The sequence below is a fragment of the Cyrtonyx montezumae genome, unplaced genomic scaffold (genome assembly GCF_038088225.1).
Source record: "Cyrtonyx montezumae isolate F1298 unplaced genomic scaffold, pur_monq_1.0 scaffold_10, whole genome shotgun sequence".
In the NCBI taxonomy this organism is placed as follows: domain Eukaryota; kingdom Metazoa; phylum Chordata; class Aves; order Galliformes; family Odontophoridae; genus Cyrtonyx; species Cyrtonyx montezumae.
In genome coordinates this window covers 48,267,760-48,287,503 of record NW_027071826.1, presented here as the reverse complement: position 1 = coordinate 48,287,503, position 19,744 = coordinate 48,267,760, and the positions used below count along the sequence as shown (strand labels likewise).

Genomic DNA, 19,744 nt, shown 5'->3' with positions numbered 1-19,744 from the left:
TGCTTCCTCTCACCGCCCCTCGGCTCTGCCCCCGCCGCGGCACAAAGCGCTCTGCACCCTTTACCTTTCGCCCTGCATTTCCTCAGTTCTCTGTCCTGGATGAAACCAGCGAACATTTGGGATTCCATGAACACTTCCAAGAAGCGGCGGATGCTCTTGGAGGCCACGGATTTACGGAATGCCTCCCTTTGGAAGACACGCTCTCCTTTTTCATTCTGGGTTAGGAACAGGGAATAATGGCCAACTGTCTCCACAAAGAATCGGATAAAAACCTCAGACACTAATCCATTCAGGGTGTTACATTCTGCAAAAATAAGGCAGCAATAAGACACCACAATCAGCTGCTGCGGCTCTCAGCATTGTCCCCACCCTGGGCTGGGCACCATCATCTAACGTTTTATTGACGCTGTGGTGATAAAAGAAAGGAATTGTGCAGCTCTTTTGCAACCTGGGATGTAGGTCAGGTAGCAGCTTTATCATTAGGAGCTGTCAGTCTACGTAACTTGTTTTTTTTAACCAAGAGTTAAGAAGAAATACAAATCCTCAGGAGACAGATCAGGAAATTAAAAACTTAAGCACAGCAAGTGAGCGCAGCATCAAAATGATACCTCTCATTTTAAATCTGAATAACTATTTGATGAACTTCTGTGCAGCTCTGAGAATTACAATGTTTGCTTGCAGGATAATAAACCTACACGCTGAAAACAGATCCAAAAGTACATGTTGTAGAATTCAGGCTTTCACCACTACTGAGATGTTCAATAGTTTTACATATGTGAAGCCAAGATGAGTAGAAATGAATTTTAGAAGCTGAATAGAGCCCTCCCTCATACATGTTAACCACAGATGGTTACGTTCACTCTAGACTCTCTTTATAATTGCTGGAGATAAATGTGAATCTTCCAAGGCAATTCAGCCCCTCCAGCACTGACATCACTTTCTGAAGTACCTACTGCTCTCCCTGAAGATACTGAGAGCCAACAGCAGACACACCCCTCAGCATGTATAGTTATACTGGATTGAATCAGAGCCAAGTTAACTGCAAGCTCTGTATCTGAGTACCGGAGTCCCACTTTTCTATCTCCCAGGTAGAAAGTTGGAATACTGTCTACATGGCAGTTTATGAGTTTCCAAACGAGCTTACCATCATCTGAATCACTATCTGAATCTTGATTTATCAGTTCATTCTTTCTCTCTAGAGCTTGCTCCAGAGCAGCTTGCAGCTTTCTAGGTAATAGAGTGTCTTCATCATCCATCTGACAGAGGAAAAAAACATCCTTAGATCACACTCATCTTGTGCAGCAACTACAGCAATTATTTTTTGCAGCTTAAGGTTCAGAAGAAAAGCATTTTGCATCAGCTACTGTCTCGCCTACAGAAATGAAATAATAAAACCCTGTGTGCAGCTATCATGTAAATCTAAACAATGTTTCTTATCACTCTTAATGAGATTAAAGACAGAAAAAAAAATCCAAAGCGCAAAGTCCTTGGTATCAGCTTTTCATGTAATGAAGAGTCCAAACAGCTGTTTTATTGAATACAAATCGTGCCAAGAGCTGCCACACATGCAATACACACAGCTGCTCTAGCTGCTTTTAGGCAACCTCAGTTCTTGGTCATTGCTTTTATTTATGTCCTAGGACATCTTGTTTTCTGCACTTTTGCCCCATTGATCATTTATTTAACGCTTGTTCAGCAAAAGTGAGCAGATGGAGGAGTATTCATAGGAATACCTACAGTCATATTTTCCAGGGAATATTATAAATGAATTTACTCACCTTGCCTACTGGTGGATACTTCTGAGATTACCACGTGCCACATTACTATCTTCCTGTTCACAACCCTTCTTCTCCCACCACACTCAACCATTCCCCACTTCTCTCTCACTCAGACTTGTTCATCTTTGCAATTTTTGTCCTTTTCACCTCAAACAGTGAGTTATCTTACTAACATGATGCTATTTTTGAATGTTTTCTTTGCACTGACAATACAGCCACTGGTTTCTTTAACAGCCTCAGTCCCTTTCGTACACATGAGAAGAGTAGTACTAATCTGAGGTGAAACAGAAAATGAGCTCCTTTTTCCTGGTGTTTCACCGATTGTGTAATTCCTATCAAACTCTATGATTTAAAATGAACAACCTAACAATATGATAGGACTAAACAGGTTGCTGAACTATGTGGCAACATTTCAAGCTGTACTTTACCTGTCTGATGAATCGATCTGATCCCAGGTTCACCATCAAAGCCTGAAGAAAGGAAACATTGTGGTGAAATATATCTTAATAGACAGAAAACATTAATTTGTGCCTGCTTTCTAACAGAGAAGAATCGTCTGGCTGGTCCCAAGCCTCATCACAAATAAAATACCTACTGTGAAAACAGTTATGAAGGAGGTTACAAAAGGGAAAGATGAAGTTCTTTCTGTAGAACTAAAACCTAATTTAACGTAGATCTGTAAATATGTACAAAAATTAAAAGAGTTAGGAGGATTTTGCTTTGTATTACACCCTAGGATGTTATTAATTTTTGCTAATGTGTGGTTGAAAACTATCTCAGGGAGGAGGTTAAAAAAACCATGCTGTCTGAGGCAGCAGGGCTTCTGGAGGGCAAGGGTGTGACATGCCAATGCTAATGAAACAGTGAAGCTTTGAGAAGGAGCTGGGATGTGGGAGAGCAATGTTAGGAGCGTGGGAGAAAACAGCAGAGATTTTCAAAAGCCTGAAGCACAGAGTGCCTTGAAAATGAACACACACAAACAGAAAAAAAATCGTCAGTAAGTAAAGTAAAAAAAAAAGTAAAAAAGTAAAAAAAATCATCAGTAAATAAAAAATCAGTAAGAGTAGGAAAGAAGAGCGTGGCCTTGAAGATTTTGGTGGTGTTTTACTGGAACAGCTGATGAAGCACAACTCTTATTTGATTTCCAATACAGTGTTAGCAAAGTCTTTAAGGTTACCCTTCCCCACAAGAAAACAACAACAAAACCTTGAAGGTTTTATTTTCTCTCCTGACTATGGTTGCATGCACAACTGCCATTAGCACTGACCAGTGTCACAGCCGCTGGCATTTCATGACTTCCTTGTGACAGATAGAGCACAAACATAAGAAAGCAGAATATTAGCACTGTGCTGAATTGTTGCCCCAGTTAACATTAGCTTCTTTCTGTCCTCAGGACCGAGGAGTAAGCAGCAGGCTCTCTCCAGGGCCAGGCCAGCTTTAGCCCTGGCAAACAATTCTGGTGCCAGCTCCTACCTCCTCCACAGGCAGCTCCTTCAGCTTTGGCAGAGAGCTGGAGAGCAGGCCCACCAGGAAGGGCGTAGGGCAGCACACGATGTCGATCATGGATGAGGGCAGCACGGGGATGAAGGTGTGCTGCCAGGAGAAGGGGTACAGCAAGGCCACCACGGCGTGTGAGCAGCTTGAGAGGGTGCTGAGGAGAGAGGAACAATTGTGTGAGCAGAGCTTGGTCTTCAACCGGAACATGCACTGCCTGCTGATCAACTCAGTGTGCTGAAATACACATGCTGCCCGCATTTCCCCAGGTGCCTTTGGACTGTCACTTCTGAATTCAGGTGACCTAGGTCCTGCTGCAGTCTGTACCCCACCTGTACTGTGAGGTGTGGTAGCTTCTCCCCTGCCCATCTCCAGGTGACAGGGAACGAAAGCTAACAGACAAGAATCAGTTAGTTCCATCGTGGCATCCAGGAGGCTGATAAGGCAGATGGGGCTGAATGTTGCCAACAGCAGTATGTAGCAGCCACTTTGAAGGAGGCCTAACACCCAAAGCAACTGCAGTTCTCAGCTGTCTGACCACCTTGGTGCTAACAGCACTGATGTTTTCACGTCAAGCACTCACACACAGAGACAGTGAAAGGGAAATAAAAACTGAAACAAAGACTCCTAAAGAAAAATGACTGAATCAGATAAAAACAAGATAAGCAAACAAAGCAAATCCAAAAAAGCTCACCGCACAATAATAATTGTTCCAAAAGTCATTAGTAAAAGCAACATGTGTTTTAAAGTTTGCATGTTTCTGTGACAGCAGCATACTTTACTGTAATAGACTTTGATGGACCAAGTCCTGTGATAATGGTATTAACCCTGCTCAAAAAAGTGCTCAGAAATACCCATGATGTCACAGCTTCGTATCATTCGTGGAAAGCGGACAGCATACACCATCCCTCCAGCTACTGAATCCGATTCCCTTTTACAGTCACATGGTTTCCAAACATTAAAAATAAAGGAACCTCATTACTGTGCCAGTTTTAGCAGCAGGGAATACAGGCATTTTCTCTGCTACAGAGCTTTGATTTCAGGCTGCATTACAACGTCCCCTTCTTGCAGGCAGAGGGTGACAGAAATCTGGACTGTTACCCAGCCTCACATGATGAGCTAATTTTCTCACAGTGCAAACTTCTTCTGTGATTAATGTAGCCACAAAGAACTATAAATAACCGATAACTTGGAGCTGTTATTGCCTGAGAATGCTGAGGGGAAATGTTGATTTCTTCACTGCAATTCTTCCTGGAAACTTTAGGGGGCATCAGGCTTCCACTGGAATAGTCCTCAGGAGCACTTCTGGTTATGGATTATGCCAGGGCCAGAAGAAAAGTTTTGCCTGTTTGTTCCTGACAGTGATCAACTTTTGCAGATTGCTGAAGGGGAAAAGTGAGAATTAGAGGAGGAAGAGAGAAGTCTGGGGAGCAGTAAATGCTTGTCTTTTTACCTTGTTGTTCCCTGGTTTCTTTGTTTAATCTATTTGATACTTAATTTAAGACCTGTCAATTACAGTGTGTTTTCATAACTTATGTAACCTGAAACAGGTTTCTTATAAAGAAAAATCAGAAACTTTGAGAAATACATCATTTTACTGCAGGCAGTGTGCTGCCGTTGATTCACGCCTCGGTCCTGGAGGTGTGGGCGATGGCAAACACAACACTGTGCTTCAGAAGAGCTGTGGGGCACAGCGCAGGCTCCCAGCACGATTCTCAAGCTCACTTTAATGACGCTGTGGCATTTTTAACTGCAACCAATTCGGTCTTCTTACATGACTGACTAAAAAAAGATCCATGTTGAGCTAAAGGCAAGGAAGACAAACATTCTTCTAACATTCGGTTAATATTTTTTTCCTTTCTATAGAATGCCCTTTTGTAACTCGCTGCTTTACGCACAGTGCTGTGACGTAAATCAGCCCCTGCATCCTCTCTGAGTGCTATTCCCACGCCAGGGGAGGACACTGGGTTCTCCTTCAGAGCTCTTCCTGGGGGTGGATGGGGCCGGGAGCAGCTGAGCACAGCATGTGGCAGCACCCTGCTCCATGGCATCCTGCGGGTCACGTCGCTGCCTTTGTCAGCTCCTCCTGAATGTGGTAAGGCTCTGCATTTGGCAAAATTCAGCCTCAGAAAATGGTTTCCTGTGAGATTCCTCATACTGACCACACAGAAAACACTCACTGTGAGCCCCAAACCCCCAGAACGGCGTACTCCCCTTTCTCGTGCTGAGGTTGGAATGCCTGGAAGACTCATGGAACTAAATGCTTACATGCACAAAGCATCTGTGTACGTTCTTACATGTACAAAGCATCCTTCCACAGCTAGAAGGACTCCCCATCTCCCACTTTGGTGTGAGGTTTTCACATTCTGTAAGGTCACCTTCAGAAACGTCAGGTGCTAGAGAACGTTAAATCTCTGCCATACAGCTCCAATCCTCTCAAAAGGGGATTATTCACGAAAAGCATATTCAGTAAATGAAAATAGAAGTAATTCTGGAAACGAGTCCACTCCACATTTTCCTTACAAGCTGTGCAACACATGTGCTGTCCCAGCTGTCCTTGTTGATGAGAAATGTGAAGTAAACGAGATGGTTTATATTCTGTAAGGTGTGTGAAGTACACAAAGTAGAGCAACGGAATGGTCACAGAATATTTTCAAAATATTCTCATTTTTAATAGATCAGGGCAGGTTTGATGATGATGAAAGTACTGACATGATCTACAGTGTAATTAATGCATGAGTCTGTCAGTAATGATAGGAAATTAGAGACATTTATCCTTTACAAGTTTAGAACCTGATGAATAGATATGGAATTGCTATGTCCTTATCAAAGCAGCGCTTGGCAACAGATGTGATAACACTGCACCTTCCTGCTCAAAGTTGACCTCACTTTCTCTGTGGTACTTTGCTTTACAAATCATTTTCCTGTGGTAGCACACAGAAGTTTTCCCTGTTGCATACTTGGCTGTGGAGAGTCAGTCAGACCAAGAGCTGAGGTACAAGAGTTTCAGACGTGGCCATGACTCAGATGAACTGCGGGGACCCATGTCAAAAGCAAATTAACTTGACTCAGCTTTAACCATCAATGGAATAAAGGTAATTAACTTGCCACTTGGATGGCACAGACTGCAGCACATACACTTGTTACAGCTCAGCCTATCCACCGTAATGAGCTACAATGCCATAATTTAACATTAGATCCAAAAAGATAGAGATTTTGGCTCACTGAAAGTCATGCTACATCTTTAAGTAGTAGCTGTTGGAGCATTCCTGTTCCCAAGGCTAAGCAATTTGTCTACTCAGCTGTACCTCAGCATAAAAAGAAAGGGGCACTTCTGGAAATATTGAACTTGGTATTGTCAGATACTAGGCAATACTTGGGAGCAAGAGCAGCAGAGAAGGAGAATGAAAACATTTTATATTCCTTAGATAGGAAGAGATCTACTACCAATTTCCAGGTCAGTTCAACAGATAGCCTAAAAACCAGGCTATTTTAAAAAATAATAATCAATATATTACCACAGAACCCTCACACCCTAAGCACTTCCTAAGTCCATGACTGCCCTTGTGCCATTGATGAACTCCATGGCAAAACCATCCGTCTGACACTCCCCTCCTGCACTTCTCATCACCTCTCCACATCTTGGCTTAACTCCAGTCTCTGAGAGAGGGTGAAGTCCGCAACAACTCTGCAATGGTCTGAGAGGTTTGCGGAGAACTCTGTGAAGAGTTCTGGGAAAAGACCGCAAGGCCAAGAATTTGGCCAGTCTCCTTCACCACACACAGACTGCAGAGGCAGAGGGGAAGGACAAAGCAAAAAACTTGAAAGGCATCGCATAAAGAGAACGTAGCAGTGACAACTGTAGCAGATAGCTGTGGTTTGGATGAGAGATGGGCTGCAGGATTCCTGTTGCTGTGCAGGCAGCATTGGGAGCAGAACTGCACTGCGTCAGATACAATGCACAGATAAACGCTGGAAAAGGGACAGTTTCTCTCAGTGGATAGTACCAAACAATAGCAGCAGTTCCACTCGAGTGGATAGGCCCAAGGAATAGCACCAGAGGCAAGGTGTAAGTGAAAACATATCAGTATCGTGAGGGCCAGTCTCCATATTGCAGCATTCCTGCTTCTAAAGGAAACCCTTGAATATCTCTGGGCTGCCCGAAGAGCTGAGTGATGACAGGGAGATGTTACTGCTTTCAACTCCCCAGCATGGGTGCTTTGCTGCAGTACATCCCTTGGCCCCCAGAACCCTTGTTCTGTGGCTGCACACACTCAGAGCCCCCCGAGATTGTGGCTCGTGCTTCACTCCTGGGGCTGTCATTTTGAGGTCCTGTGTTTCAGCAACCCAGCTACTACTACCTGCCTACCAAATAGGAGAATTCAAGAGTGAGTCTCTGAAACAGTGGTGTAGGAAATTTCCAGTTTTCTAACTTGTGTGAAATAGTCAGGCACGCTGAGTTTTCTACGTATGCAAAATTATTACTGCTCGATTCTCATTTACCCAATCCAGGCTGTTTAAAAGAGAGAAAAAAGAGCTAGATTTCCCCTCTTCTGACTCAAACCAAATGATGTGTTTTTGCAGTTTTTTAGCTAGATCTGCCCCATTAACATTTCAAAACAAAATCATGTGTTGTAGCTACAGATGAGAACGTGGTGATGAGCAATCTGGCTGTGGCCGTGAAAAAAATGCCCCCAGTCAGGAATGGGTACATGCAATCACAGGCACAGGGAACAAAAGCTGCATTCAGAGGCATGGCATCAGATGCAGGGGGAGCTGGGGGGGGGGGGGGGCATGACAGATGACTGCAGGAAGTATATGGGTCAACATTCTGGCCAGGGAAAATATGAAGCAAGAAATACCTTTGTGCTTGTAACTCAATACTAAAGCCAAGCTGAAATGGAAGCGTTTGAGAAGTGAAGCTGTCACAGGTAACCCACTGCCTATTAGAGATTAAAGGATGTCTCTGCGTGATCGCATGTAAGGATTGCCATTACTGAGTGGCCAGATCTGTCTATTCCTAGCATTGCTTTCTTCTGATTGCCACTATGTTCACGTGATCAGGATTCAAAATTTAACTTGTTACTGACATTTTTAAGCCTATGCCTCTGCCTCTGGATAACATCTGTGTTTTCCAATTTCAGGCAAAGTGATACAGGACCATAAAGTAACGGAAGTGGGAAGAGAGCACAGGAGGACAACTGATCCAACCCACAGGCCTGATGTTAGGTCAGGTGGTATCCAGGAACAAAGCCATATTGAAAAAGCCATGATTTCATTACGTAAAGAATCTCTGATGTACTTGTACTTGAAAAGGTTCCATTTGGTGGCAAGGGCTCGGAGGTTGATCTGTGTGCCAAGGACTTGTACTACTGAGATGAAAAACAGGGTAATTGTGCTATATTAGAAGCCATCTTAAAATGAATTTTTGTGCATACTAAGAAGAGACTTGACTAGCTGCTAATTTCTTCCTTTGCAGCCTGAGGCTACAAAGAGAAATGGGAGGCTCAGCTGGTAGAGGAAAACGGAAGGGAAGGGAAAATGAGCCTGATGAACAGGTGAAAAGGAAACAGCCTGAAGGCAAAGAGACCAAGATTCAAAACTAAGGGATAGGACAGTGAGTTGCTGGGCTGAATGATGCAAGGAAAACAATGCAATGTGAATGCGGATGTGTCATGCACATGGGGGCCACGGCAAAACTTGTCCCTCCTCATTGCTTCTTTGAGATGTAGGGACAGTGACACCATCTAATGACATCTGCCCCTGTTTGTGTGGTACTGCAGATGCTGTGAGAGGGGCAGCACAGGGGAAAGTTGATCTCCAGTAGGACTGAGCTAGCACAATAGAGGCTCAAAGCCATCTCAAGATGTAGACAAAAATCAGCTATAATCAGTGTGCTTACACTTCAGCCATTTTGCACCATGCCCTTACGTACTGCTGATAAGCAAGCACACACAAATGCATGGCTTCTATCAGGAAAGAACTGCAAACTGAAAGGATGAGTTTCCTCCACTGTAAGTACCTGTATGTGCAAGACAAAAGACAGCCATCAAAAGTAATACTGGAATTTGTGTTCAGCTTGTTGCTGCTCAAAGCAAATACAAATTAATCCTAACACAGTAACCTACCTGGGCACTGATAGAAAACTATTTCTAATGATTGCAGAGCAGCAGGAATTAGAGCTAGTTCATTGATGCGACCAATTAAAAACCAAGTGCAGTAGGACAAGGCAAAATACTGTTTTAGGTTTTGATGCTGTGTGAATGGCTGTCCAGTTGTCTCTTCTTTGTCAGCAAGGCATGTTCCAACACCTGAGATTTGATTACTTCATGCTTGTCTAGAAGCCCTTCAGGGATAAAGCAAACTACAGAGAATCCTTCAGGCCCTTCTTTATATGGTGCTTTGGCAGGAGACACTAACTTCTGAATGTGTCAATACACTTTAATTTTAATATACTATTTATGTATTTGTTAACTCTTAATGGTTTAATTTAACTTGAGTTAAATAATGAGATTCTCCCCCAGACAGGGAATTCACCCCCGTGGCAGAACCCCCTTACAAAGGGCCCATGTGGAGCAGGAAGTGTGAGAGTCCTTGATGGCTCTTGCCTATACCTTCATTGCTCTCCCATGGAAGTGAGTTCAGTGGTACACGCAGGGAAAAACTTGTTTGTTTGTCCCGGCAAATATGCCAGATAAATATACCAGAGAAAAGAACATCACAGATCTCCAGGTAAAGTTTTAATACTCCGGCTTATGACACAGACCAAGATTGCGTCATGTGATCCTAATAGATGCAGACACACTGTCCAGAGACCTAGCTTCGAAACATTTGATTTAAAAGGGAACAGAGAAGATTTGAATGTGGGGAATGTGGTTTTAACCAACACATTAATTTTTTTGTTTCCGTGATACCAGTGGAATAAGAAGAGGTACATAAAAAAGCCCCCAGAGAAAGAGGCATGCAGAGTGTCCCTACAGAATGAGAATGTGGCTTTTCATGCAACTGACATTCAATTTCTCTTCTCACAAAGCTGGGGCAGATGGGATTTCCACCTGACGTTTTGTCACACGTTTAAAAGAAAACGCATCACTTCAAAGAAGAAACGTATCCTTAGCACCCACAGACTTCTCCAGACCCTTCCTGCATGACAGTTTCTTAACATAACTCCTGAACAAAAGCGATTCTGGCCTGGGTGCTCCAGAGGAGTGCTAACTACTTATTCTTTCCACACCAGGACCTTTGCTCACACAAGTCACATTAACTGGTGGTTAACACTGGTGGTTTCAGATCCACAGGCAATCACTGCAACATTAACAACATGACAGCTGCAAAGTAGGATGAAGAATTTTCTAAGTTAGTAACAAAGGAAAAGAAAAACAATCCCAACACCTTAATCCTTCTTATTTCAAAGTCGTAAAAAGACAACCTGTCTAAATCCTCATGCTGGAAGCTGGAGGCCCAAGTGGGAAAACACTGCAACTTATTGCCATGTGGTTATCACACCAGTAAGCAATCCAGAAGAAAATTACCAGACAATGCGTTTACTCTCGTTATGCCATTCCTTTTCATGGGAAGAGAATTTTGTTGCACCAGTGGGAAAATGAGCTTTAGTCAAAGCCTGAAGTCACCTGACTAAACATCACTGGAAAGGAGATCAGAAGAAAAGGAGGAAAAAAAATTTTACAAACTTAAGATACGCTTCTTGTGATATGGCATGTTAATAAATGCTGTAAAAATTTACTGAATATGAAAAATGCCATTATTATATTCCTTTTCCATGGGACCGTGGAATCTTAAACAGGACAGACTTCGCAAGTTCATTTTGTTTCTCAGGCTCTTTCTTCCACCTGACACATTTCCTGAGAAAATACATTTGAAACACTCTCAATAGCTCTCCCACTGCCATCAGTCATCGCAGAACGCCGGATTGGTATCACTCCAAGTGGTACAAAATGTTAAGTATCTCTTGAGAAGGGAGAACACAGTGCAAAAATTCTCCCTCAAAGATCTTTAGAGATCTTTTCAAGCTACCTTGAACCACCAAATTTCACAACGCATTAAACACTTTCAGTTCTAGCACTTAATAAGACAAGGCACTCAGCATTTCGCAGGACTTGGCTGCATACAAACATCCTACGCAAAGAAGATCACAACAAAGAAAGAAAGCAGAATACTAAGAAATTGGAGCTACATCAAGACAAATAATCACATACTTTACAGAGCAAAGAGTATTGAGATAACTTTTAAGTATGCATGCTTCTATTTAGTGGTATTTCAGGGTACGAGCAGATAAAGAAAAATCAGTCTCACAAGAGGAAAGTGACTGGAGAGAAGGTAGCAGAGAATCAGATTGTGGAGGATGCTTCTTGATATAAAAGATGAAAGCAGCTGCTGATTACTGTCCGTTAAGTAAATCAGGAATGGTCTGCAATTTCTAAATCACTTTCAAAGGGGGGCGATCCAGTTCTAAATGGAGGAAATTGAACATCTCCCTAGTTACTTGTATCAGAAATAAACATTCTTTCTGTAGAACAAACTCTTCATATTGGGCATGGTTAAATATGGGGTAATCACACAAGGGACAATTCCTTTCACTGCAGGAATGAGTGAAAGAAATCTCCTAGCTTGTGTTCAGCATCAGACAGCACCATAAAGATCTTTCAATAAAACATGCTAGAAGAAATGACAGTCATTAATACTCCTCCTGGCTTTACACAGGAGATCTACAAGCTATTGCATATTCCAGGAGATTCGGTAGGTTGCATCTCTAAATATCTCTTCAATGCACAGCAGGGGCTGGGGGAAAAAAACTTTTGCTTGAGACAGAGGGTTGAACTTTCAACTCAGTAAAAGGCTGTGAGAGATGTGACCAAAAGAATACACAACTGGATCTTCTGCATCCTGTCCTATGAAAAGGTACAGATCTGTTAGAGATTGGACACAGTAAACTCTCCCCCAATACAAAATAGTTTCTGCCAAGCATTTGCCGTCTAGTTCATTTCACTGTTTTTTGTGGAGTTCAGTCGTGATATGCAAAGCGAAAGGAAATCTTTACTACTGGCCAAAGTTCATTGACTGTTTGCTGAGCACACTTTCCCTCTTTGTCTCAACATGCATTTTTTCTTTTAACACAGCAGAGGCTGGCAGATTTTACAAGTTTTACAATATAGCAGCTACCAGAAAGGAGCAGCAAGCACCTGTGTCTAGTAAGGCCTCATTAACACGATTAGCTTAGGAGAATTATATCCTATTTTATTACAAGATAAAAAATTTTACAAAGAAATAGGGAATGACCCCCCCCCCACCTTATTAATCCACCCAAAATTTTAGCTACTCATTCTTTCTCATCGGACCTTGCTACAGAGCTGAGAAGTAGTAGTTTCTTCTTACTGCTAAAATCTTGCCACTTATCTTCTATTTGAATTTGCACAACGTGAGCTACAAGATCAAATGCATCCCTAATCTAATTTTTCTAGGCAGGCACTGAAAAACCATGATCAGACTGCCTTGTAACTGCTGAACGTGCTGCTTCCTAGCGTGAGCTTGTGACTTCCAAGACAACAGACTGAAATAAGAGGACAAACATCAACACTCCCTGAACAAAACAAGGACAGTCCTAAAGCATCTCCATCCATGAGATTGGGAAAATACCATTGTTTGTTCTGAAAGCCTTTGCACTTGTGTACAAGTACACTCTGCTCCATTTTTGCTCCTCCAAGTTTACAGAGACATGCCTGCGGGGTGACTTCCTGCAAGTATTTACATACTTATGCTTCTGATCTGAATTAAGTCAGTTTTTCTGTCTGGAGCCTGACCCTTTGGTCAGGTCTGAGACCTGCCTGAGCTTTCCAGTTGTGCTGGAACAGATGAACGTCCCATATATTTCAGGAAGGTACACAGAGATTTTTATCCTTAAAAGATGTTAAGGCCTGCCACCTCATAGGTGCCTAGCTTCTTCCCACAGCAGTGCCTCTTGACTTTGTGGGGTGAGTGCTGCAGAGGAGGGCTGTCTGGGGCTGTGGGCCACCAGGTAACAGACTGCTGGTCTGTGTCACACCAGGTTGCCCCATACGGTCCAGGGAATGAAAGCTGGCAGAGGGACAGAAAAACAGGAAATCTCTTCTGGGAAATATGGAGTCATCTGCAGTCATCACTAGGGGAAGAAGACTCTGACGTGCAGAGGCTGAAGCTGCACTGAAGTTCACTGTCTCAATATCCATCATTTACCTTACCCTTGTTCACTCAAGCCTCTCTTGCATATATGAAAAACTTGTGGGTTTAAATCATGGACTGATCGAGACACTGTAAACTCACCTGGTTCACACCAGCCTGAAGCGTACCCAGCCCTGCTGCATTGCCCAGCCCCAGCTCCCTGCCCAGCCCCTGAACCAGCAGGAGAATTCTCACTGCAACCAGGCTGAGGGCCAGACTCATTTGGAGAAACTGCAAAATAAATAATCCCTACTGTGTCTGAGCTGGCACAGCCTTCTGGGTGAAGGAGAGTATGGACTGAGATGGGAATGAACAAGGGAAGCCAGAGAGGAGACTGCCTTAACCTGGCAGTGCTTACATAAATGCATGGCCCACCTTTTCCTTAGGGTACATTTTCAAGGTCACCTATATGATTTGGGAGCATAAAACACATGCCTTTCTAAAGCAGCTTTCCTTGAGGCCCGTACTCCCATACTCATTCATCACTGGGAAGTAGCTGAAATATCTTGGGAATGACAACAGCACAACTTGCTTTGTCTTTTGCAAGAGCACAGACTCTACAGACACCTTTCACAGCTCTTAAAGTGTTCCACTGAAAGAAGTACTTCTGGATTTCATTCCACAGCAAAAGCCTCATCCAGACACTCATACTAATTTATTTATAAAAAAATGAGATTATAACAAAGGGATGCTGAGATGTCCAAGCCCTCCCTTTCCCCCTGTTCAAGCATTAAGGGGAAAAGCCAACAGACCTGTTCTCACAGGCATGGATACCCTACCCAGCAGCAAACAAGCCTGCAGTTGTTTCCCCGGCACAAAACTAAAACAAGCAGAGTAATGTTTTTCCTTCAGTGTTTGTATTCTATTTGTTTTCTGTTGCTACCTTCGTGCCTGCAGCAACCCCAATGCCCACGGTGCCCACTAAGTGCCTGATTTTGCATCTGGTGCCTCGCTTTGTAAAGCCCAAAGGACGGCAGTAGAGAAACTCTCCCTTTGCAGCTGGCAGCATCGTGGGATTATTCAGGGTTGGGGTGAACAGGCAGAGTGCAACAGGCAGGAAAATCAGCAGGGGCTCCCAGCTGGGACAGGGTTTGGAACCGGGGTGGGACGTACATCTCAGCTGTGTTTTCTGCAGATGTTTGAGGAACTGGGGTGTTAAGTTTCCTTTTCCTGACTTATTCTTCCAGATTTCTCTCTTATTGCCTTTATTTCTCTGTTGTCTTCCTGACAGTTCGTGGAAAGCAAAATATTGTAAGGCCACAAGCAGACTCAGTCGAATTTTTGAAGGTGAGCAAATAGTTGCAGGGATTTATTCACTCAGTTTCAAGAAGGAAAAGAAGCAAACAAAAAAAAAACACACAAGCAGCTTATTGAGGAAAACAAATCAACAACTACAAAAACACACCAAAACAAACAAACCCAACTACCTGCACACACGCACAACTAACCAAGGCTAACTCACAGGCTTGTCATTCAAACCTTACTGTTGTTTCCTTATTTCTGGTAGCATCGTTTTCTGCATTGTAAGATGGCAACCTCTTCTCAGCAAAGATTAAGGACTCTAAGTTTTCACACTCTGGGCACTATAGGAACCATAAATAACAAGTTATTGAATGAATCTCACTTCTCTAGTCACGACTTCCTGAAACTTGTATAATGTGTGAAGTCATTTATTGCTTGGAGACCTGTTAACTAGGCAGCCATAAAAACCCACTGCATCTCATTGTTTGAAGCCTGAACTTCATCATTTATTTCTAAGCTGCTTTTTGGGTACATGTAGAAATCAAACTCTTGTAAAATCTTTTTAATTTCCTGCTTTGGTACTTTGGGCCCACAGACCGGACCTGTAAGATATTTCACTTTTTTTTTTTCTTTTTTTTCCACATTAAACTGGTAAACTCCTTCAGTTTCAGCCATGATGCCCATAAACAAAATTCATGTCTCAAGGGTTCCAAGAGAGACAGTTATTAGCTCAAAGCCAGAGTGTTTCATTTTAGACTTCATCCCCATTTAAACCATGAAAACCTCAGTAAGTATTGAATTTAAATCCACTTCTTACTGTCGTTTTCTCTGGGCCTTTGTCAAAGGACTCGTTATTAGTTTCTATTTTACTCTTAGAGCCCTGTTCTATATCAAGTATGACTGCACGTGCACAGAGCAAGAAACAGTCTCCGTCCTGGAACATTTAGGATCCCAGACAGACCAAACAAAAATAAGGAAAGGAAAGAAAGGGAGGAGCTATATTTCTGGCATGTGTCACACGACAGGTGAGAGGGTTCAGAAGGACAGCTCAGGATTCCCAAGAATTAATCTTACCTACCTTACCGACCAGGGCAGATTATGTCATACTCTTACTAGAGGAAACAAAACGAAGTGTATAATAAGGGCTGCACAGCTTCTGCCCCTTACAGCAGCAGCCATGAGACCACATAAGCCCCAGCTCAGCAGCATGATTGTTTTCCAAGCCAAGATGATACAAGTCTGTAAAAGTAGGTTTAAAAGTTGTTTCCTATCTCTGAACAGTGCTGAGAAGTATTTGAGGACATCAGTGAGATCAGCTGTCCCAGAGAGACTCCAGGGAGTGGCTGCTCTCCGTCCCCTCAGCAGAAAACCTTCCACACTTCACTGCACCCACAGCCAAGATCAAGGCTCAGAGTATTTGTCCAACCAGGACAACATTGCAAAGGAGCAACTGGGAACTCCAAAGCAGTGCAACAGTTGGCAGCAGCATAGTACAATCCTCATTTCCTCAGTAATTAAGCATTTAGTAGGAAAGTATTCAAAGGAAGTACATCAGAGTATTTTCAAAAGCTGCCTGCCCCAATGTTGGCTCACACATCTTCTAGGGTACTGCAGAAACCCTGAACTAACTCCACAGTTCTCACCAGGAGTTTATAGGAAATTAAGTCATTCCCAGCGGTCATTCAAACTAAGGGTTACTGACAAGGAAAGGGATGAAATAAAATGTTCCTGTTGTTCTAGACAACAAAAAGGACTGCTAAGGAAATAACTTTATAACCTGAGAAAAGTCTGCAGCTTTAAGGAATCCTCCCCTTAAAGGTTGTAAAGCTTTTACTATGCAAAGTATTTTTGCTATTATATACACTGGCGGCCACTAAGTGCAGCTATTATTTCTGGCGGTCATTCAGAGACGGTCGGGACAGATAAAGTGTTTAACAGAGTTTGTTTGGGTAGATCCATCTGTGTTTTTAACAACTTATGCTGTCTTCTGTGTCCTTTTAGATTCAGAAAAATCAAGCATCTTTTAATAAATTACAGTACTTCCTTTTATTTGCTAAGTTTTATTATTTGTCATGCTACAGCAAAGAAAACCTTCTTTACAATGCCCGCATTTCCATATAGAGATTATACACAAGCCCCCCCCAGAAAGGGATAATTCTTTGCTGAAAGGTAAAGGCACAGCCTTTTCCTGGTAAAGGCTCCACGGAGCCTTGACCTGTTCCCTCTCCCTCCTTACACCCTGGGGTGAGCACATGCCTCAGAGGGAACAAGGAGGGGAGGCTGCAACCATGGGGCAAGGAAACAAGACATTGAAAGGCTGTAGCAAGGAACCCAACGTAGAGTTTCAGAAAGAAAACATTTTCAGGTCGTGCGAGCACCTAAATAAAGTAGCCTAACTAGTTGGGAAGGAATGTATTAGTGTTGTTAATGCTCACACTGCATGGTTTGGTAGTGCAGAATTTCAAACCTGGCCCCATCATGAACTCTCTGTACTGCACAGGGCAAACCAAGCAACTCTCAGCATCCCACTGGGTGCGCAGTGTGGCCAAAGCACCCCAGCGAGGATGTCTGATATTGTTTAAGAGTACTTTGTTTCAAAATAGAAATGAAATATTGCTAGGACTATATTGCTTTGAAACATTGTGCAAAACATTTGTTGACTATGAAGCAGATAAGTGTTGATATTCCCATTGTAGATGCAGAGCTAGAAAGCAACAGCAAGAAAACGCGTTCCCTGACTGACGCAAATAACTTCTGCTGAAGTAAAATTATTTAAATCTGTCAGTGAGAGGATCCTCACATCTGACAGTCATTCTAGACATATGTTAAAGCTTTTTGTATCGGGAGATAGCTCTGCCCTAACGTGTGATTCAGGTCCCTTTGTCACTTACCTGAGCTTGTCTGCTACAAAAATCACACGCCGCTCCAAGAGGAGGGAAGCAAAGATCCTGATGATCTGACGCACACTGAGGCACTTGAAAAGGCATTCAAAGTCCACATGTTCCAGACGCGAGTCCATCGGCCGGCGCAGCTCAATGACCTGAACACGTTTAACAAGTATCAGTCAGTGTCACTATTTAGGACTGGCAGCCCCTGGGGGAGCTGACACCCTGGCCCAGGCACACCTGCTGCAGGGACAAAAAGAGCAACTCCCATCCTCTTTTGGAAACTGAGGCTGGAGGCACAACACTACAGAGAAACAGTGCGTTACGCAGTCCGCTATCATGTCATTTTCTTCCCAAAATGCAGACAGGTACATTAAATCTGCTATCATTTCCTAAGGAAGCATAATTCTGCCTTCTAAACACTCTCAGAAACGTAAAGCTTGGCTGAGTCAACAGAATGAAGTAAAAAACTAGGACTGGAAGCCTGCAGGGTTAAAACAGTCTTAAAGACAAAACATATTTGGTATCAACTTGGCTTTCAATTCAAATTCACATCTAGATGGGAGCCAGGGACTGAACTTAAGCATTGTGCAAAAATTAATCCCAATTAATCTCATTTTTCCTCCTTTATAATGCACAAATCACTAGCTAGTGTTTAACCCTTATGTTACTGTCATAAACACGTACATAGGTGTATATATATACATATATATACTTAACTGGGAGTCAGGACAAGGTCTTAGATGGTGATTTGTGACATCCCTTTAAAGTCTAATTGTCATACTTCATCCATGACCTCAGGCCCTCTCCTTCCTTTTCTCAAATGCCTTTTTGCTTGATTCCTTTATTATATCTTCCTTTTACTCTGCAATTGACATGCTCAGTTGTGGAACTTGCAGACAGAGGACAGAAAAGAGACAGAAAAATACAATGAAGAAGAGAGTAAGAGGAACAAAAATATGAAGCAAGACAGAAAATGATCAACTACTGAGGAAACTGAGGAAACAGAAGGGAAAGGGGAAAAATTGACCAACTTAAAGCTGTGTCGAAATCTTTGTAGACTTATCAGCAGGAGCACGTATAGATCTCCTTATTATTTACTATGTCTAAACATCACCATCATTTTACTGCCTTAAACCTCCTTCATCTTTTCACGTATACGACACCACATTTCACTAACAAGCTGTATTGGGTTTAAAGTCTAGTAGCCCTTACAAAATTCCTCACGCACTGTTTTAGGGATATGAACAGAAGCAGCAAGACCACAGGATACTGAACACAAAACCAGTTCCTACCAGTTACGTTGTAATACTGTTTGTGTTTGAGATGCCCACTTCCATTCCTTAGCACTGCAACTGGAATCTCAAACCATATTTAAGTGCCCAATCATGAGGAGCTAATTCTGCTGCAAAACTTCCAATACTCATATCTTGCTGGAGTGTAGGATGCAATGCAAGTTACAACAGCTTTAGATGCCACAGATGGTTTCCGTTCTTTGGCAAAGCCTTCTGCTTCAGTCTGCTCTTCACAAAGAAACATACTGTCTACTTTCCAATTAATCATCATCTTTGTTTAGGCCAGAGGAGCCACAATGGAAGGACAGGATTCTGTTCCTAATTAAGACAGTGCATTCCATTTAAATAACGAGTTTGTACTAGCATAACACAGAATAAAGCTCAGCCAGAAGAGTTGTTTGTTTGTTTGGAATCATCTCAATATTATTCTCTGGGAGAGTTCAGATGTTTGAGCAGAGGACAGAGAAGTTGCTGATCCACAGCTCCCAGATACATTCGCATCACAAAGGGATAATCAGATCTTACTGCTGCTCTGCCAAGCACCCCTTCAATATTCCTTTGCTTCTCCAGTAGGAAATGTGTGTGACTTAAAAATGCCCAGCATGTCACCTTTACAAGGCATCCCCTTACATTTCATCCCAAGTGACATTATAGGTCCACTCCAAAAAAACAGTAATAGTGCTGCAGAACTAACTAGAAGTTGGAAAATAACCATGAAATAATTCTCTTGCTTTTGCTAAGTGGGACAAATTCTATTCTTACCTGCAGAAAATAATTTCTCTATCCAGTCGTTCATCTAAATGAAGCTACTGCATATCAGCAGCGGGACATGTAA

General features: G+C 42.7%; 1 protein-coding gene across 2 annotated transcripts in view; it reads right to left on the bottom strand.

Moving 5' to 3' along the window:
• Positions 1 to 19,744, bottom strand: part of DENND2B (DENN domain containing 2B) — a 151,913-nt gene that overhangs the window by 1,319 nt on the left and 130,850 nt on the right. For both annotated transcript variants that reach the window (XM_065755300.1, XM_065755301.1), the window contains 5 exons: positions 17,621 to 17,769; positions 3,252 to 3,429; positions 2,207 to 2,248; positions 1,145 to 1,256; positions 65 to 304 (listed from right to left, as the gene is read on the bottom strand). In XM_065755300.1, coding sequence (XP_065611372.1) covers positions 65 to 304; positions 1,145 to 1,256; positions 2,207 to 2,248; positions 3,252 to 3,429; positions 17,621 to 17,769 — 721 coding nt within the window. The remainder of the gene's footprint in view (positions 1 to 64; positions 305 to 1,144; positions 1,257 to 2,206; positions 2,249 to 3,251; positions 3,430 to 17,620; positions 17,770 to 19,744) is intronic.